Source organism: Tamandua tetradactyla, chromosome 3 (assembly GCF_023851605.1).
Source record: "Tamandua tetradactyla isolate mTamTet1 chromosome 3, mTamTet1.pri, whole genome shotgun sequence".
Taxonomy (NCBI): domain Eukaryota; kingdom Metazoa; phylum Chordata; class Mammalia; order Pilosa; family Myrmecophagidae; genus Tamandua; species Tamandua tetradactyla.
The window spans coordinates 132,623,914-132,646,342 of NC_135329.1; the positions used below are offsets into that span (position 1 = coordinate 132,623,914).

General features: G+C 35.1%; 1 protein-coding gene across 1 annotated transcript in view; it reads left to right on the forward strand.

The window, feature by feature from the left end:
• SLC4A10 (solute carrier family 4 member 10) overlaps positions 1-22,429 on the forward strand; it is a 263,964-nt gene that overhangs the window by 24,566 nt on the left and 216,969 nt on the right. Inside the window, exon 2 of the mRNA XM_077154007.1 lies at positions 10,560-10,641. Coding sequence (XP_077010122.1) covers positions 10,560-10,641 — 82 coding nt within the window. The remainder of the gene's footprint in view (positions 1-10,559; positions 10,642-22,429) is intronic.

Consider the following 22,429-nt stretch of genomic DNA (forward strand, 5'->3'; position numbering starts at 1 on the left):
AAGGGAGCTTTCCCCTAGGGGTGAAACAATTGCACAAATAGTGTAATCTCAAAAATTGTGCCACATACCCAGGGCAAGAATCAGATGAAGCATCTGAAAAACATCCTATTAGTCAAATGTGGCAATTCTTAAGTTCTAACATAAGTTGAACCAAGTGTCAAAGAAGAGCATCTACACAAAGCTGATCAACAATAAAACCCTAGGCAAGAGAGAGAGGCTGACCTTCAGAGTAAACTTATCAAGATAATCAGATGCCTAGACATCAGCAAAAAAATTACCATCCATACTAAAGAAACAGGAAGGTACAGCTCAGTTCAAGGAACAAATTAAAAACTCCAGAAGAGACACAGAATTTCGAACAACTAATCAAAGATGTTCACATAAATCTTCTCGATTGATTTAAGGAGATGAAGGAAAATATGGCTAAAGAGATAACAGATATTAAGATGATACTAAGTGAGCTTAATAGAAGAATTTGAAAGCATAAATATAAAATGATAGAATTTAGGGGAATGAAAGGCATGATAGAAGAGTTTAAAAATACACTAGAGGGTGGGCCACAATGGCTCAGCAGGGAGAGCTCTCGCCTGCCATGCTGGAGACCCAGGTTCGATTCCCGGTGCCTGCCCAAGCAAAAAAAGGAAAAAATAAAATAAAATAAATAAAAATACACTAGAGGCATACAGCAGCAGATTTGAACAGGTAAAAGAATCAGCAAACTAGAAAAGAGAACAATTGAAATTGTACAGACAGAATAGCAGATAGAGAAAGGAATGGAAAAAATTGAGCAGGGTCTCAGGGAATTGAATGACAGCATGAAGCATGCAAACCTATGTGTCATGGGTGTTCTAGAAGGAGAAGAGAAGGGAAAAGTGATAGAAAGAATAATTGAGAAAATAATGGCTGAAAATTCCCAGCTCTTATGAAAGGCATAAACATGCATATCCAAGAAGCATAACATCCTTCAAATAAACAAATCCTAATAGACTTACTCTGAGATACATATTAATCAGAATGATAAATGCCAAAGATAAAGGGGGAATCCTGAAAGCAGCAAAAGTGATTCACAATACACAGGGGAATAGTTATAAGATTAAGTAATGATTTCTCATAAAAAACCATGGAGGTGAGAAGGCAGGGCTGTGATATATTTAAGGTACTGAAAGAGAAAAACGGCAAGCCATAAATTCTTTATCTAGCAAAAAAAAAATTCTTTATCTCTTAAAAATTGAGGGAGAGTATGAATGAATTCACAGATAAAGAGAAACTAAAGAGTTCATCAACAAGAGACTAAAGGGAGTTCTGCAGGCTGAAAGCAAAGACTGGAGAGAGAGTCTTGGAGCAGACTCTCCAAGTCTAATAGTAATCTTGTTAGTAATAACAAGATTTCTAACAGTAATCTTTACTGTTAGAAAAGATTTACAGTAAGGGTAACTAAAAGGGTAGAAAGAGAGGCAAAAAATGAGATATGATATACTAAAGACCAAAAGTAAGTAATACCTTTATCATTGAATGTTGATGCATTAAACTTCCAAATCAAAAGACACAGGTTGGTGGAATGAATTTTTAAAAAAGTATGATCCATCTATATGCCATCTGCAAGAGACTCACCTTAGACCTAAGGACACAAATAGGTTGAAGGTAAAAGGTTGAAAGAAGATACTCCATGCAAACATTAAGCCAAAAAGAGCTGGAGTTGCTATACTACTATCAGACAAAGTGAACTTTAAATGCAAAACTGTTATAAGAGATGAAGAAGGACACTGTATATTAACAAAAGGAACAACAGACCAAGAATATTTGTGCACCTAACCAGGGTGCTCCAAAATAGCAAGACAAACACTGGCAAAACTGGAGATTTCAATATCTCCCTCTCATCAATAGGTAGAACAAATAGACAGAGGATCAATAAAGAAACAGAATCCTTGAACCATATGATAAATGAACTAGACCTAACAGACATATACAGAACATTATATCCCAAACATTCTTATCTTGTGCTCATGGATCATTCTCCAGGACAGACCACACATTGGGTCATAAAATAAGGCTCAATAAATTTTAGAAGATTGAAATCATACACAGCACTTTCTCTGACCATAATGGAATGAAGCTGGAAAACAATATTAAGCAGAGAGCTGGAAAATTTGCAAATATAAGGAGGTTAAACCACACACTCATAAACATCCAATGGGTCAGAGAAGAAATTGCGAAGAAATTGGTAAATAACTCAAGAAAAATGAAAATGAGAACACAACGACACTTGTGGGATGCAGTGAAATCCATGCTGAGAGGGAAATTTGTATCCCTGAATGCCTATTTAAAAAAGAAGAAAAAGCTAAAGTCAAGATCTAACAGCACACCTGGAGGAATTAGAAAAAGAACAGCAAACTAATCCCAAAGCCAGCAGAAGGAATGAAACAATGAAGATCAGAATGAAATTGGGAACAAAAGGTAGAAAGAATTAATAAAGTCAAAAATGTTCTCTTTGAGAAGATCAATAAAATTGACAAACCCTTAGCCAGACTGACAAAGAAAAAAAGAGAAAAGATGCAAATAAAATCAGATATGAGAGGGGGAACATTACTAATGACACCCCAGAAATAAAAAAGATCATAAAAGGATACTATGAACAACTGTATGTCAACAAATCCGATAACTTAGATGACAGATATCCTGAAATACACAGACAACCTACACTGACTCTAGAAGAAATAGAAGACCCCAACAGATTAATTAGAATAAAGAGACTGAATCAGTCATCAGAAGTCTCCCAACAAGGAAAAGTTCAGACCCTGATGACTTCACTGGTGAATTCTACCAACCATTCAAATAAGAATTAATATCAATCCTAATTAAACTCTTCCAAAAATTGAAGAGGAGGGAACACTACCTAACTCATTCTATGAAGCCAACATCACCCTAATATGAAAGCCAGATAAAGATACTATAAGAAGAGAAAATTACAGACCAATTTCTCTAATGAATATAGATGCAAACATCCTCAACAAAATATTTGCAAATTGAATTCAACAACATATTAAAAGAATTATATACCATGATCAAATGAGTTTATTCTAGGTGATTCAACAAAAGGAAATCAATTGATATAATAGACTTGGTGTAACAAATGTATGGTGCTATTACAAGGTGTAAATAATAAGTTGATATACTGAAAAAATACACCTAATGTAGACTATGGACCACAGTTAACTGTAATATTTTAATATTCTTTCAGCAACTGTAATAAGGGTACCACACTAATGCAAAGTGTCAACAATTGGGGGGAGTGCATGGAAACGTATTTTTTACATGACTTTTCTGTAAACCTACAATTTCTCTAATCAAAAAAGAAGAGAGTAACTCAAATGTTTCTTTAATAAAAATGAAGTCTTTGATTTCTCTCTAACATGTAAAGAGCTTAGAAATTGTTACTCCTATCCTAACAATAAGAAAAAAGCTGAACAAACTGAAAAACAACATCTCTTCTTAGATCCAATACAGAAGTGAGATCACAAGGCAAGCTGTTTCCCTGAGAACTGGAGAGATAGGCAGAAACAACAAATCATAGCTTACCTAGAGCAGAAGTCCAGGGACAGAAGCTCTCCTCTGGCTCATTCTGGTAGAAATGCTTGAACTACTAAATGAATTGATAAAGTGCTGGAGGCTCCGTGAAACTCTTGGGTTTCCACTCTTAGATGAATCCCCATCCTTTGATGAATTTTACCTGAAGAAGCCCCACCAGGTTCTCATTTTGAGGTTTGGAGAAAATCTCCTCATACTTCCAGCAAGGGGAAGGTAAAAGGAACCATTCTGAAGTATTGCCAGAACTCCTGGAGCATTCTGTTGTCCTTAACAATGGATTGGCCTCAAAAGAAGCTCTTTTACCAGAGCCTAACCAACTTGAATGATACCAGAGCATAACCAACACGAGGGAAGGGAAATACCCAATGCCAACTCTCAGTAGTCTTTTAGATGGAGGAAGGAAAACAACGAAAAGAAGGAAAAACAACAAAAATAACTCTTCTCTTTAAAAAAAGTGTTAGAGGAAGATATATGCTCAATTTATATTTATATACATGTTGATCTAAAACACAACTGTCTTAATGTTTAGAAGTAATCAAATTTCATAAAATCAGAAAGCATTTGGGTTATGCCAATTACATGGAATTTGACTTTAAAATAGCTGAATACAAATTCTGTTTATTTATAGACAGGATTTAACTGGAGAAGGATCAAGATAATACTGTTGGTGTGCTTATTTGTTTTTCTTTGGGAAGACATAAAAGAAATAAACTTCAGTGGAACTAGGAAGAACAAACCATTACTCTTCAGGTAGAAGAAAGAAAAAAAGTAAAATAGTTCAGCAATATAGATATGGTTTATATAATTGCAATAATATGTCCCTAAACTCAATAAGGCTTAAAACGTCACAAAATGAAAAAATATTGATTTGAAAAGCAATGCATTATAGTCTGTTTGGTTAGAGGCCTATGTAATGTGCATTATTCTATCAGCATTAGTCACAATGGCTAAAAACTGGAAACAACCCAAATGTCCATCAAAAAATGAGTGGATAAACAAAATGTACACACACACACAATAGAATAATATTCAGCCACAAGAAAAAATAAAGTTATGAGACCTGCTGCAAGATAGAAAGTCTTTAAAGATATTGTGCTCACTAAAACAAGCAAGACACATAAGAACAAAATTGTATATCACTTATAAGAAATAACTAGAAATAAATTCATAGAGAGAGAAAACAGATTAGAGGTTATCAGGGAAAAAGAGGCATAGGAGGAGGGGAAAAGGGGACTGAATATCTGTAAAAAAAAAAAATCCTGAATAATATGCAAATGATCTTTTGAACGATAGCTAAGTAGAGCATTTATATGTATTAATACTAATTTATATCTTGGGAATGTTCAGCCTGAAATATCATATATTTGATGTTCCTATGAAACATCCAGTGAGTATGTAAAGGGGATAATGTATATGAAGCTTCAAAACGAGATAGTTACATTGAGTTACTTTAATACCCTGGCTTCTATCTCTTCTCTTTTTTAAACAAATATATTAAAATTAGGTCACTTTTACTGGCACCTTGGATAGTAAGTAATTAAATAATTGTTTTCTTTTAGGGTTTTATCTCTACTTCTCCTGCAAGATTTCATTTTATCTCAATGTCTTTTCCATTAGCTATTCAATGGAATTATCTTCTACATGCTGATAGCTGTATGAACAATTTTGTTTAAGTTGAAAAATTGATTCAGGTGCTTGAAATCAGAATTAAATATTTTATTACATAGGGGAACAGGCTTTCTTATCTCTCATATAAAGCTTTCCATTTTCCAGTTGTTTTAAGAGACTATGATTGTGAGATATAGTAGATACTGCTCCTTCTGAACTTTGAACATGAATGTATGAATTAGCTTCTGGCAATTTGCCTAACAACACCCTAGAGGACAGGATGCATTCCAGTTTAACACACATTTGAATATATCTTGTGCAGAAGATCAATTTGATTTGTAAATGTGTTAAGAATAGATTCTATATAGGTTGAAACTTGCATTTGTCTTGTCCAGAAAGTTATTAAATACCCTTCTTTAGTTTTTTTTCTGTTGCTATTGTTGCTCAAACCAAGGGTTAGATTTTTTAAAACTTTGCCAATGAGAAGAGCAATGGGCTCTGAATCCTGTCTTCATTATCATTTTTCTCTCATTTTCTTTTTCATTTTCGCATTGTAGGCTTCTTTAACTCTGATTTCAAGCACTTTGCCCTGAATTGTCTCAGCATATGCTATCAGACAGACACAGGACCACAGGCTATAAAATATTACCCTGCACTATGTATTTTGCTATATGTGAAACACATAAGGGCTCTTCTTTCTAGGCTAAATTATTTCTATAATCCTTTCCCTCAAAGTGCTGATTTATAAAACATGGTGGCAAAATATTTATTAAGATTATTTTCAGTAATTAAAAAGCATTTATATATGTAAGTAATTCAGGCTTTTTCACAGACATTAGAATATACACTTACTTTATTTGGTATAAAACAGAATGTGTCTTAGGAGCACTTTTTCCTGCTGTAGACAACTGACTATAACATCTCTTTAGTGTTCTAATAGTGCCATTCATTCCATCCTTTTATAAATACTTGGGCTGACATTTGATCAGACACTTTCGACTTTATTTACCCCTTTAGCATCTAATTCCCTGGAGACAGTTCTAAGAAATTAGAAAACTAATTTGAAACTATCTATATATGGTACAACTTGTTATATTCCACTCTTACAGGAATTTTAACTGTCTTTAATGTCTTATTCAAAAGAAGTAGAATATATTGTGTTGTTTTTCACTTAGAATTCTTTGCCTGGCCATCTCAAATTAAGCACATTAGTTGTCTTTTCTGATTATTTGGAAAAAGGTCCTGATAATGTCAACCAAATTATCATTCTTGGCAGTAATTTGATATTTTTGCTCTTCTCTATGGCTCAATTCCTTCATTCATTTGCTCTGCCACTGTTGGAAGATGGTATTGTCTCTCACTTTACCCAGAACACCAAGGCCATACAGTAGAAGCTTCTTCATCTACAGTTCTCTTTATTTCTTCAGTATAGTTCTGACTATATAGCAACTGTTCTAGTTTGCTCACTGCTAGAAATAATCAGAAATGGAACAGCTTTTAAAAGGGGGAATTTATTAAGTTGCTAGTTTACAGTTCTGAGGCCATGAAAATGTCCCAATTAAGGCAAGTCTATAAAAATATCCAAATTAAGGCACCAACAAGAGGTTCCCTTCACTCAAGAAAGGCCATTGAAGTTCAGGTTTCTCTTTCAACTGGAAAGGCACATGACAAACATGGTGATGTCTGCTAGCTTTATTTTCCATCTTCTTGTTTCATGAAGCTCTCCTGGGGGTGTTTTCCTTGTTCATCTCCAAAAGTCTCTGACTGAATGGTCTCTGGTAGTTCTCGTGACTCTGCTGCTTCTGGTGGGTCTCTCCAAAATGTTTCCTCTTTTAAAGGATTCCAGTAAACTAATCAAGACCCACCTGGAATAGGTGGAGTCACATCTCTCTCTAATCAAAAGTTAATACACATCTTTGTGGAGATAATCTAATCATGTTTCCAGCATACAATGCTGAATAGGGATTAAAAGAAACGGTTACTTCCACAAGATTGGATCAAGTTTAAAGCATGGCTTTTCTAGGGTACCTAGTTCTTTCAAACCAGTACAACTCCCTCAGTCTTCCCTCCATTATCTCAGAAAAGGAGAATCCCTATCCCAAGATGTGCTGGTTAGAAAGGATGTATGTACCCTTGAAAAGCCATGTTTTAATCAAAATCCCATTTCATAAAGGCAGCATAATCCCTATTCAGTACTGTATGTTTGAATCTGTAATTAGATCATCTCCCTGGAGATGTAACCCAATCAAGAGTGGTTGTTAAACTGGATTAGGCGATGACATATCTCCACCCATTTGGGTGGGTCTTGATTGATTTACTGGAGTCCTATAAAAGAGGAAACATTTTGGAGAATGAGAGATTCAGAGAGAGCAGAGAATGCTGCAGTACCATGAAACGGAAAGTCCACCAGCCAGCACTTTGGAGATGAAGAAGGAAAAGGCCTCCTGGGGAGCTTCATGAAACAGGAAGCCAGAAGAGAAAGCTAGCAAATTATGCTATGCTCACTATGAGCCTTTCTAGATGAGAGAGAAACCCTGACTGTGCTCCCCATGTGCCTTCTTGGGTGAAAGAGAGACCCTGGACTTCATCGGCCTTTTTGAACCAAGGTATCTTTCTCTGGATACCTTTGATTGGACATTTCTATAGACTTGTTTTAATTGGGACATTTTCTCAGCCTTAGAACTATAAACCAGCAACTCATTAAATTCTTCTTTTTAAAAGCCATTCTTTTTCTGGTATATTGCATTCCGGTGACTAGCAAACTAGAACATAAGACTAGCTAGAACATAAGCTACTAGAACATAAGTAGCTTAGTCCTTAGGTCAGTGTCATATTGTTTTCCTGGCTCCTATAGCTCCTATTTACTTCTTTGCTAGCATCTTAATAATCTTTTTTCGTATTGGTACTTTGCCTTTGGCATTTCTATATGCTGAGGTCTAACTGACTAGAAAATAAAGCCACTATTGTATTTTAATTGTGCAGCCTCCTCTAATTATAACTTATCCCTATTTAATTTTTCTGTTGTTTCTTCATTGATCTACATCCATATTCTTCACCAGAGATTATGTAATTAATTTCCCTTGGTTAGGTTTTTATTTTGGCATTTTCCTGATATGCTCCCCTTCTGAAGATTGCCAATAATGAGGTAGTCCAAGTCCAATAGCTTTGGAAAATAATTTTGCATCATTCTTTTAAATATCTATGGGTCAGACAAAATTGTTTATTTTATTTCTCCTTACTCATGCACCTTATTTATAAGAATTCTCCAAGGTTCAGACCTGGTCTGTCCCTCAGCCACCTCATAAATATAAGTAGTATTTTATATAATAAGTGGAAGAAGTAGTTGGGACTATTACTCTAGAAAGAAAAGGCAGAAGTGGAATAAGGATGTTCTGAAGGGCTGCCTTGAAGAAGAGGAAGGAGGATTTTATATTACCCAAAGAGCAGAACTAGTATTGTTGGGTAAATACTCAGAGGGAACTAGATTTTATCTCAATTAAAGAAAAGTTTACAACGGCAGAGCTATCTAAAATTGGAATGAGTTCTTTTCTAAGATAGAGAGTTCTCTTTGTTGAGAACTTTAAGTATAGCCTGGTCAATTCTTTGAAAAGAAAATTATAGAGGAGATTTAAGTGTAAAGAGTTGGTGTACTAGGTGATATCCAAGCCTGAGTTCAACCTTTAGATTCTTATTTTTTGAGCCTCAAATCTCCAACACCCACCTCTCATTTGAACTTCAATTCCTCATATTCAGTAGCCTACTGTATATTTCCCCTTGAAAATTCTACTGACATCAAAACCAACAACTCAAAATAGAACTGATTTTCTTCCTACAACAAAACTGACTTCTCTACTAAGTTGTTTACTTTTTCCAAAGATATCTGCATATTCTTGGAAATCTGGGTTTAATATTTTGAGTTATCTTTTATCCAAACTATCTCCTGCTGTTATCTTTTAAGTTTATTCATCTTTCAGTCACTCTCTCTTCTCAAATTTATCTTACACACTATACCATATTAAATTTACTTAAAACACCACTCTAATAATAACATTGCTTTGTGCAGTAATACCTGTTAGTTTATGCTTTAAAGTTTAAGTTTTCAGCCTGTTGTTTGGGAACCTGCATAATTTAACACCTTTAACATCAGACTCTTGGATTCTGCTCATCTAGTCTCTTTCCTAATTCTCTGATGTTACCCATCTCCACTTGGGTTACTTGCCCTACCAGAAGAGCCAATTCAAATTCTGAGGAAAAAATTGTGTGCAACCTCCTAAGTTGCAAAGATTTCTTTCTTCTCTGGAGTCTTATAACTCTTGTTTTCAGTATTACTTATGGATTGAAGTCAAAGATTGCTTCCATAATGAAAGAAAGGCAGTGTCCCCGTCTCTGCTACTCCAGTAGTTGATAGATAGGAAAAGATTCTCCCCGCTTCTTCAGCACAGTGCTTTCAGAGAAGAGAAAAAACTTTCACTTTTCTATTAGTCATCTATTAGAATAGGCTTAGAAATAAACCTTGGAAGTTTTCATTTCTCTTTTTGTGCTCATCATTCCACTTTTAAGCCAATTTTTGTAGGTCTGTACAACCAGGTGAAAGTTAGAAATAGTCTGTATTAAACTTTTTTTAAAATTTTGTGTTTTGCTGATTTCTGCATGCTCAAATGATGCATACTTTAACTTATTATTTCATTGGATACCAAATGAGTCAGTATATTGTTTTGAGCATTATATACAATGTTCAGAAGGTGTTGCCTCTGCCCAACCATTCTAAATAAGGTAAAATACATGGAAGGAAATGTAATGAAGGTTTAATGGACATGATAATAATTTACTATTTAATTTTTGAATAAAATCCTACTTATACTGAAGAAAAATAATTAGAATTATAGTTTAGCTTGTATTTGCTACTAATTGCTTTCAAGAGACTACATACCCCAATCACATTTTTAATGGCAGTGAATTATTTCACCCTGCCATAGCATTAGTAGTTTGAATGTTAATGATTTTGTATTTTTCTTGTTTAGTTCAAAATGTTTTCTTGCTAACAATAATTCTTTATCAAAGACAACAATGCATGTTGCTAAATTTATAATATAACTGTTTGTTTTTGTTTTTCATCTCACTAACAAATGATGCCAACTGGAATGTTTGATGACTTTGATTTCAGGGAAAATCAAAACGCATTCTTTCTCTATGTGGTCAAATTTGTTTAAATGTCCTCCTTTTAAAGTTCATATTTAATAATCAAGTAGACTGCTTGTACCCAAGTAACAGTGACTAAACTGAAATCCAAAAAATATTTGGCATATTGAAGTTTATTTTCTGAAAGTTGAAGGAATAGCTTAATCTTCTTTCTCCCCGTTATGCAGAGAAATGATGAAGAGGCAGTTGTGGATAGAGGTGGAACTCGTTCTATTCTCAAAACACATTTCGAGAAAGAAGATTTAGAAGGTAAGACATTTTTTTCTTGGAATAGCTATTGGTATGCTTTCCAAAAGTTTTTATTTGCATGGGAGGGGAAGTGCATGGACCAGGAATTTCCAGAAGTATTTTAGAGAGCACTTTGACGTTTGCCACACTGGGGAGAATTGCAGAAGTTGGTATTACAGTAATGGAGGAGGGCAGGGGAAAGAATATGATTGTTGTGCTGTGACTTTAAATGCCAGTAGACTGACCTACAAGCTATGAGAAGCATTCATCCATTCAACATGCATTTATTGAATCCGTACTGTATTCCAGACATTGTGTGGTGCATTACTGTTGCAATTATCCTTGCTTCAAGGAATTGCAATTCACTAGGGTATGAAAATTAAATATCGATGACAAATCAGCATATCCAGCGCCGAGTGTGGAGCTACTACAGGAATCATACAGGAGGACCATCTAACCCAGTCTCACCTTTTTCCTTTAGTTTATTTTCTGTCTGTTTTAGTGCAGGCTGGAAGCAGTTCTGCTTATATATGCTTTGCAAAAACCTTGTTGACTTTGCATGCTGCTTGAACTTCTGCTTTCCACAGAGCCTTTCTGGATAATTGCATTTCCAATCCCAGCTTCCACTGAAATGGCTGACTGGATCCATGTTCAGCCACACCTCCTGTAGAAATGGGTTGGTCAGTTAAACCTTACATGGAGCCTTGTCCTCTGGGACTCACTTTCTTAAAGCTCAGAGAGGGCCCTGACAGAGTCGCTTCTGGTCCTAGACATAGAGCACACTATCTGGATAGGCTGAGCATTTTCCAAATCATTGATTTCTGGTTTCTTTGTGCTTAAAGTTCAGTTCTAAGCTTATCCCTTTCCTCTCACATTTTACTATAAGCTGCGAGGAAAAGCCAGGCTGTACCTCCTATACTTAATTTGGAAATCTCTTCAGCTAAATATCCAAGTTCATCACTTTCAAGTTCCAATTTCAATCTGAATCAGAAACAGTTTTACCTAGTTCTCTGCCACCTTGAGATTGCCTTTCTTCCAATTTCAAATAACACAGTCATTTCCTTTCAAGGCCTTATTAGAAGAACTTTTAATGCACGTTATTTCTACCTATAGTCTCTTCAAAGCAATCTAGGCCTTTTCTGTGAAGAACCTCACAATTCATCCACTCTCTACCCATCATCCAATTCTAAAGCTGTTTTCACATTTTTAGGTATTTGTCATAGCAGCACCCCACTTTCTGGTACAAAAACTGTTTTAGTTTCTCGACTGCTAAAATAAATACATTCAATGGGTTAACTTAACAACAGAAATTTATTGGCTCACAGTTTCAGAGACTAGAAGGCTTGCTTCCTCCCAGATCTGTGTCTTCTAGCAAGCTGGCAAGCTTTGGTATTCCTTGACTTTTCCATATTCCCTGGCAATTTTCACTCGTTGGCAATGCACGTGGTGTGTCTCCTCTCGTCTCTTCCGGATTCTTCTGACTTCCAGCTTCTGACTGCTCCTCTTGTCTTCTTCTGTGTCCAATTTCCTTTGTTTATAAGGACTTCATCTATATTAGATTAAGACCCATGCTCATTCAGTTTGGGCACACATTAACTAATAACAATTTAAAAGGTCCTATTTATAAATGGGTTCACATCCAGAAACCAGCAGATGGAATCTTGAGCATACCTTTGGTGGGGGACATGATTCAATTCCCAACACCACCTTTTGCTCTGTTTACTGCTGTCTACAGTGGATATTTTAACCTCAGAAGCTAATAATTATGGTTAAAATCTTGGATTGAAATTAACCATACAATTCTAAGGTAACATTACATTTTAGAATTTCAAAAGGAAATAGGAAAATCCTTATTTATAATGACTTTTGAAATATATTTTCAGTCCCAGCCAAGCTAGAAAAACATTCTAGCATTTGAGGATGCTATGGAGGGTTCTGCTGTAATGTACAAAAGAATTAATATATCTCTTAGTGGTTCCTGGATTGATTATCCCGACTTAGAAAAAGATGCAGAGGAGATGTATATTTTTAAAATTTAACGTCCTGAGTATAGGTCGTAAAAATGCTCAGTGGTTACAAATACCTATAGCATCTCAGGTGTAATATATTTATTGAAAATGATCAACTGCCCAGCTTGTTGAAGTGTAACAACAGCTTGTCAAAGTATATTAAGTAATTTATTCACATATATTATACATCTGCTGAATATGCCAAATGTACTATTTTCCCCCCAAAACTATTTCTTATTTGTTTGTTTGTTTTTCATATGCCTTATACCATTTTTCTCTTTATCCCATCCTATTACCTAAAATCAAGAACTTAGAATTTTTTAAGACTCTGTTTACCTCCTACATTCTTCTACATCATTCAGTATGTAGTATTTGAATCTATTTCAATGGTGTCTCTTATCCTTTCCTTTCCATTCCCACTTTCACTGCTTTAGATTTTTCCCTCTTTTGCACACTGTAACTGTATCTTTCCCACAATCTAGCCTTCTTAAAATTGCCAGAATTTTTTTGATAAGACTTAGTTCTGCTTTCCATGGTAAAACTAAGTGAAGGGGCATTGAAACTCTATAATCTAACCATTTCAAGATTCTGTATAGAGCAAGAATTGTTGAGGTTTGTTGCTTTTCATTTTTCTCATGTCAATGTGGAATTAGTAAAATCTAAAAGAGGAGAAATGCATTAATATCCTTAAGTTTTTTTCTACTTGCTCTTGCATACATGTGTGGTAGATAGAGTAGCCAAATAAAATACAGAATTCCCACTTAAATTGAATTTTAGATGAAACAATGAATAACTTTTCAGTATAGGTATGCCCCATGCAGTTATTTTATTTATTGTTTTTTTATACAAATACAAACATTCTTAACATACAAACGTTCTATACTTATTCCATATTTATTGATTTTTATTTGCTAAAGCTAACTGTAGTAGTGGATGTTAAAGTGCACCACCAAGATATTACAATAACCTCTTTAAGGATTGAGGTGCTTACCTTTTGCTGAAGAGAGCTACCTTCCCCCATGGTATCCTGAATTCAATAAATGACCCATGGAGTGGAAATATTTTGTTCCCTTGCCTCAATCTGGAACAACTCTTAAAGGCTGTCTATCCCAGCTTCAGAGCTACCTGTGGAGCCAGTTGAGATCCTCATTGCAACAGTACCACAGTTCAACTTCTCCCTCTACTACCCAAATACTGCTTCCCTTATTACTTTTACAGGTATTATTGCCAAAAGCATTTTTCAACAAACTTCTTTCCCATAAATTTCCATTTCAGATTGATTTCCTGGAAATCTGACCCACCTACTGATTATTTCTCTGAATGGTAGGAATGGACATTGTTGGTAATTGATAGGAGGTCTCTTGGCCTATGGGGTCGAGTTATTGTAGTTGGTGAAAAACCTCTGAAAGTTTTTGGCTTGGCTATGATAGTAAATCAAAATCAGTACCACATCTGAGGTGGAGTGGCAGAGATTAGTGCCACCTTTAAAAACCTAAAGTATGTACAAGCATGGCCACTACAGAAACTTGTCAAATCCCAGAAGATGGTAGTGGACCACTGCAAACTCAACTAAGTCATAGCAATTACATTGCTGTACCAGGTGTAGAATGTTTGTTAGAGAAAATTAACATGGCCTTAGGTACAGGATATGCAGCTGTTGATCTGGAAAGTTCATTCTTTCTATCACTATGGAAGAGGAAGACCTGAAGTGTTCATATTCCCTGGAAGTACAACAGTATACATTTATGGTCTTGCCCTTGGAGTTTGTTAACTCTCCCATGTTAGGTTATAATAGAGTCCAAAGAGATTTAAACTGTCTGGATATTCTGCAGAACATCACGTTGGTCCACTATATTGACCAAATAAGCAAGAAGTGGCAAATATGTTGGAGGCCTTGGTAATAGAGATGTGTTACTGTATTAGTTTAGAAACAGAATCAACAGGGAACACTTGCAAATATAAAATTTATAAAAGTGTCTCACGTGACCGCAGGAATGCAGAGTCCAAAATCCACAGGGCAGGCTGCGAAGCCGACGACTCCAATGGATGGCCTGGATGAACTCCACATCCAGGCCATGGCTGCTTTTTTGGTACAATGTCAGTGTTGAGTAGTTGTGACAGAGAATGTATGTGATGCTCTCTTGCTTCACAGCACTGCATGGTGCACTGCAATTCAGTTACTTAAGTGTCATATATATATATATATATATATATATATCACTGTACTGTGATTTTTAATTTATTTTTATTACCAGTGCATATATATCATATAAAAAAGTATGTAAGAGAAAAGTAGACTTTGAATGTTATGCTTTTGTGGCACAATGTAGTGTGGACTGTTGTTTAATTAGATGGCAAAGTATTCTGTTACTAATGCAATGACACTATAGCTGTGCTAAGAGAATAGATATCAATATTACTAGACTAAGCCCTCATCACAATATTGCCAACTCACAGGAGTGGAATATCTCATCACAGCAGAATTTCTTCACAAAATTAAAAGACAGTGAGGCTGTCACCAAAGTATGCTTCTGAATGGCTTGTTTGTTAGGCAGGAAAGGGAAGAGGTTTACTGTTGTTGAGTTAGTTAAATGATGTTTGATTGCAGCAGTGGAATAAATTTGTTCAGAGAAAATAAACTTGTTTAAATTATTAATCTTTCTGTGGGACTATTTTCTTGAAGAATTGGGGACAATGGTAGCAACATCAATAGTCAATAAAAAACAAGGCAAATGATTTCAAGTAGTTCTTGGCTTTAATGTATCAGCAGATGTTACTGATACTGCTCAGTTATTGTTGTTTATTTGAGGAGTCATTGCTCAGCTTCAAATGGCTGAAGAATTGGCTTTTCTGTGTAGTCCGCATGGGACAACTACAAGCGAGAGTATTTTCACAGACGTTGAGTAAATACTAATTGTGTACAAACTGAAGTGGAATCTGCTAAGATGTGTTACAACTTATGGTGATGAAAATGTATGCAGCAGAAAAAGGGTTAGTTAGACAAATTTTCAAAGCTTGTATAAATGTAAGGTGTTTAAAGCCTATGGTTATTCATCGTATTATTCATCAGCATATACCTTGTGGAAAATATCTGACCCTTTCATGTATTATTGAACCGGCAGTATCAATGACTGATTGCATGGACTTAACCATTGTCAGTTCTGGAAATTTTTGCCAGAAAGAGAAGGTGGATATCTTGATTTGTTCTACTCCACAGTAGTTTGATGGCTTAGCTGAATTCAAGTCTTATTGCAAGTTTTTGAGCTCATGGCCAAGATTGAAATTTTTCTGAATGAGAAGAATTGCTCACACTCTCTATTATTGAGCACTGAATGACTTTGCTACAGACTTGATAATGCTTCTTAATGAGTTCGATCTATAATTATATGAAAAAATTGGGCTTATATGAAAAACTTATTCTGTAATGAAGTCATTTTGATGTTAACTAATGTTGTTTGAATTGCAAGTAATGTCAAGCTGCTTTACAAACTTCTCGTACTGTCAAAAATTAAAGCAAGACTTAGGATCTCCATTTTCACACAGATTTTCTGCTCAAACTATAGTTCTAGCAGCATTTTTTGGATCTCAGTGAAAGTGCAAAGGAAATTTCCATATATCAAAATCCATTTAACTATATAATTGAGGAGCTTCCACCAATCTTCAACTGGAAGTGATTAATTTACCATGTAATGATACAATCAAAGGCAAGCATCAAGAGAAGAATTTAATATAATTATATAAATGCCTTTGAAGCAATGAATATGCTTTTCAAATTATTTGCCCATGGTTTGATATCAGCATTTGACAGTACCTAGCTCTGTGAAAAGACATTTTCAAAGATGAAATACATAAAATCTTCTTACAGATCAGTATTAACAAATAAACATTTGCAATAGATTTTAATAATAAGGAGCAATAACTTTGAATCCCAAATAAGTGACATATTGGCATTCATCCCCAAAAGAAGATCATTTTTTCTCATTAAGAAATGTCATACAAAAAATTGTACTCATTATTATTACATTTTGAATTTCATCAATAATAATTTGTTTTTGCTCTTTTTATGTAAGTATTTACATAAAGTGCTCAGTTTTTTTCTCTTGGCTTACAAAGTATAAAATATCTATTCCTTTGTCCTTTAAAGAAAAGTTTGCTGATCCCTGCCCCATGTTATCACTTCAATCATATTCCAGAATTCCCTATATCATAATTAAACAGATGATATAGGATTAGAAGACATAGGTTTATTACTAAAGGTTTAATGCATGCCCCTCTGGCATATTTAATTGGAATTGACACTGAAATTCAGAGATCTGTCTAGACATTGAGAGAAGGGTGGATCCTAAACCAAAAATTCCATGGTCTTAGAGTTTACCCAAAAAAGACTTTCATAATGAATTGATCCCATGGCTCTGGAAGTTTCCATATTGACTCAGTGGTATAACAGGAGGTATTACATAGACTGAACATATCGATATTTGTTGTTGTTAAATGCATTTAATAATTTTGTACTTATAAAAATCTTTTGAAGATTACTTTTCTTACTAAAGCCTATTTAAATCCCAATACATATTCTTAAAATATCATGAAGAGCAAATGTTTTGACTAGTTCTGAAGAAGTAGAAAAAATAAATTTAAAAAAAAGGTGTGACAGTGGCTCAGTGGCAGAACTCTTGCCTGCCATGCTGAAGATCCAGGCTCAATTCCCGGTGCCTGCCCATGCAAATGAAAAAGGAGAGAGGGGCTGCTGTTCTTTGGGGGAGAAGGCAAATTGATATTTAAGAGGCTATCAACTAAAACCCACTATGGATACCAAATGTGATTATCTAGTCAATCTATAATTTGAAATGAAGATTAAACCACTTGAAAGGTTAATTTAATCAATTTAATAAGAATTATTTATTAGCTATAGCGATTTGAGATGACAGTATATACTTTGGAGCGAGATTTTGGGTATGGATATAAGAATAAATAAGATGCTGGCTCTGCTTCACGATTCTTGTGCATGGTAGAAATTTAAATATAGCTCAATGTAATAAAGAAGTATGAACAAATATTGTGTGGCTATAGAAAAGAATGCAGTTGTGAGGCATGCAATGAGGCGAATGAACCTTGAGAACATTATGTTGAGCAAAATAAACCAGAAACAAAATAACAAATATTGTATGATCTTATTTAAAAAATACTTATAAGAAAATTAGGGCCTAGATTGCAAGCTCTTACAGCAGCCAAATTTATTTTTGAATTTGAAGTGTTATTTGTGAATTCTGAGATGCTGTAATCAATGTGTATAACCTGGTATTTACCTGGAACTTTGGATACCTGTGTAACAACTAAGACTCAGAGTTTTGCAGCTCTGAAAGTCAGTACTACTCCATATAGTATCTGTTAAAGAGGCAGAAAAAGAGATCAGACTTCAATTAGATATATGAACGAAACCAACTGGTTGGGGTTAAGGTAAATCAGAGTACAGAATAAAGGTGAGATTGTCTGTATTCTAAAACTTCACCTTCTATATGAGACCAAAGGAAGAGATATTTGTTTTGTCCAAAATTTAAGCTTTCTGTAGCATACAATCTAACTTAACCTTTCTGGTCAGTTCATTTAAACAACCAAAAACACATGGGACCTAAACAGGGCATGAGATCTTATAATTCTGTACAGGTTAATGTAAATACCGTGATAATTCCAGACTATGTTGGGCATAATTAAAAAGTATTTGCAAAATTCCTTGAGGACTGGAGAAAAAATATGGATCTATTAAACTTCCCCACCTAGGAAATTCCTGATATACTCTCAAGCTTTAGAGACTCCCAAGTTAATAGGTCAAGTCCTGGATCTTGAGGCTTGCTCTTATGAAATTTATTTCTGTAACAGGAAGCTAAGCCTACATAGAATTATGCCTAAGAGTCACGTCCAGAGAACCTCTTGTTGCTTAAATGTGGCCTCTCTCTCTCTCTCTCTCTCTAAGCCCAACTCTCTAAACAAATTCATTACCCTTCCCCCTGCATGGGAAATGACTTCTAGGAGTGTAAGTGGCCCTGGAAAGATGAGATCTGACCCCTAGGGATGAACTTGACACTGACATCATGAAATTGACAATGCCTTCTTGACAAAAAGGGGGAAAAGAAATGTAACAAAATAAGGTTCCAGTTGCTAAGAGATTTCAAATGGAGTTGAGAGGCTGTCCTGGAGTTTACTCTTTTGCAAGCTTCAGGTAGATATTGCTAATTGCCAAACTCCAACCAACAGTATTCTTGAAAACCCTAGAGAATACCCAGGGCTCTATCTGAGATGCTATAAAAGTTACACTCATTGAGTTTACTTTTCAGAAATCTAAAGCCTCTAAATTGTTCCTATGCCAGATGAGGCCTGAAACCCAGAGGTACCAGTTTCTCCAAGAACATCAACCAGCTGCATCTCCCTACCTTGTAATGTTGACACTGCTTTTCAACATGAAGAATTTAGAATGGTCATTTCCCAAATATCCCTAAAGGTTGGGAGAAGGATCAAATGAAAGGGAGGAGTTGTATCAGAGAAGATAGGATTTAAGAAGTGAATATGACTACTGAATCATTATATTGACATTTCTTTTCAATCTCCGGTGTATTAGAGTAGCTAGAAGAAAATACCTGCAATTGTGAAACTGGAAGACATACCATACTTTAAAATTTGATCTGTAGTTACTTGTTAAAATGTACTTTGCAGTGTATCACTTATTTGCATATATATTTCACAATAAATTTTTTTTTTTAAGTATGAACAAATTCCCAATAGGAAACAAAAGTGGATTCTTCTGGGGATAACCAAAATTGGCTTCACAGAGACAGAGTTTGTCTTTGAAGAATGAATGGGAATACTGAAGGCAGAGAAGGAAAGATATGCTAAATTTTGGGAATAACAAATGTTGTAGTGTGTGAAAGCATTTGGTTTGTATGGGGATAAAAAGGAGTTAGACATGATATTTAAATCTTTGCATGAGATAGGTCAGTAGTGAATAACTCATTAATCCTTGAAGCCATTCAGTGAGTTGCATGCTGTGATTATCTCCATTTTACAGATGAGGGAACTGAAGCAGAGAAGATTAAAGGATTTGCTCAGGTCATAAAATTAGTAAATGGTAGATCTGGGATTCAAACCCATTAAGATCTGGACTCTTAACCACTGTGTTAAAAAGAGTTAAAGAAAATGCTGAGCCTTGTGTATTATGTATTAACTGAGGCAGGATGAATATTAACTGGGAAGACTTGGACATGTCTATTAGCTTCATCAAAACTATTTCAAAAAGTTGGGACTGTTCTATTGTAAAGCAATAAGAAATTTGATATTTAGTTAATAGCCACCTCATAAAGATTTCCCAGATGAACTTGCAAAACTTAAAAAAGCTTTATATTTAGCAAATTCCTGTTAGATTGGGGTTCATTCCTATAAATAGGAAAGTCAACTCTCCCATGGAGACTAGTTTATAACCTCATGTTTTCTTATTTTAAATTCTTGTCTCTATTGCATCGCAAAATGGATCACCTTATTGTTTCCTTATTCAAAGTATCTCTCTCGTTGAAAGAGAAAGAACAATTTTTATGGTATTATTGCTTACTTTTCTGCTGATTAACTTTTGTTTAATTTAGTATTGTTGACTTAGGCTCAATGCCAGCTGATGGAGCAGTACTAAGTGGTATTTGGTCCATTGGTAATAGCTAGCAGAACTAATTGATTACACAGGATTCATCTGAAATTGTACATTTTGCCTGTCAAACACTTTGGCTATTTGAAGATGAGTAAGTCAGACTAATACTGGACACTTCAGTAAAAAAATTTCAAATGGTAAGTTTCATTTCCTTATTGAACTATCTTTGATGCCTGAGCACAATTCATAATGAACTATTTCTTCTATTTTCCCAGTATATCCTTGGAATAGGAACCAAAGAAGAAAATATTTTCTTAAATGTCTTTAATAATGAAATTTACATTTCATCCTGGAATTAACTCAGATGAGCTATACACTATATTCCATTCCTTCACTTGAATTTTTCCACTTGAATTTGTCCAGAAAAGGGGATAAGAAGGGTTATCTTTTAAAATTTCCTTTGTTCTCCTTTGTGCAGACTCTAAAAGTTTCTAATATACTAAGATGCTATTTACTAGTCAGAGAGTCTGTGAGTATTTGTCTTAAGATTCTATGAGACTAAGATTCTGTAACTCTGATAACCTCTTTCTGGATTCCAAAATACAGGTCTCAATCAATGTTAAAAGATTCCATTTGTACAAGTTGTTCCCTCTGCATAGAAGGAAAACTCTTCTTCCAGCATTTGCCTGACCACCTCTTTTAGATTTTTTTTTTCTTGGTATGCTATGTTCCCAAAGTTACATTTCATTCTTTTTCCATGTGAGTATCCTGTTATTGTAGCACCATTTGTTGAATTTTTGTGTTCATTTTTTCTTTCTTTGTTTGCTTGTTTTTAGTAAGTGCACGGGCTGGGAATCAAACCTGGGTCTCCCACATGGCGGGCGAGAATTCTACCACTGAACTACTCTTGCAACCCCACTGACCACCTCTTAAAAAAAAATTTTAGAGAAATTGCAGGTTTATAAAAAAAATCATGTATGAAATGCAAGATTCCAATATACCACCCCATTATTAACACATTGCATTAATGTGGTACATTTGTTACAGTTGGTGAAAGCACATTTTTATAATTCTACTATTAAGTATAGTCCATGGCTTAACTTAGGGTTCACTGTATAGTGGAGTTTCACGGATTTAAATTTTTTTTATCCTATTACCATATATAAAATATAACATTTCACCTTTTAACCACAGTCAGATATATATTTCAGGGATGTTAATTATGTTCACAGTGTCATGCTACCATTGCCTCCATCCATTACCAAGACATTTCTGTCATTCCAAATAGAAGCGCTGTACTTTATTTTTAAAGAAAATAAAAATAAAAGTAAAAAGAACACCCAAAACATCCCATCCTCCCCATCCACCCTTATTGTTTATTTATTTTTTGTCTTTTTTTTCTTATTAGTCTGTCCTTACACTGGAAAATGGGAGTGTCAGTCACAAGTTTTTCACAATCACATGGACAGACCTTAAAACTCTATAGTTATTCAGTTGTCCTCAAGAATCAAAGCTATTGGATTACAGTTCAACAGTTTCAGGTATTTCCCTCTAGTTACTCCAATACACCAAAACCTGAAAAGGAATATCTATATATTGCATAAGAATAACCTCCAGAATGACCTCTCAACTTTATTTGAAATCTCTCAGCCATTGAAACTTTTTTTTTTTCTTTCATTTTTCTTCCCCCTTTTGGTCAAGAAGATTTTTTCATTCCCCATTGCTGGGCTGGGGCCAGGCTCATTCCTGAGAGTCACGTCCCATCTTGCCAGGGAGATTTATACCCCTGGGAGTCATGTCCCACATAGAGGGCAGGGCAGTGTGTTTACCTGTGTAATTGGCTTAGAGAGAGTGGCCATGTCTGAGCAACAAAAGAGGTTCTCTGGAGGTGGCACTTAGACATAATTATCAGTAGGCTTAGCTTCTCCTCTGCAGAAATAAGTTTCATAAGCACAAGCTGTAAGATTGAGGTCCTGGCCCATCAGATTGGCAGTTTGCAAAGCTTGTAAGAATATCAGATCTTGCCCAGGTGGGAAAGCTTAATATTTCCACATTTTCCCCGGTCCCACAAGGGGACTTTGCAAGAACTTTCTAATCTTCTGCCCAGTTTACTCTAGGATGAATCATCATACCATCTTGTACAAACCAACAAGATGTCACTACTTATGAAGTT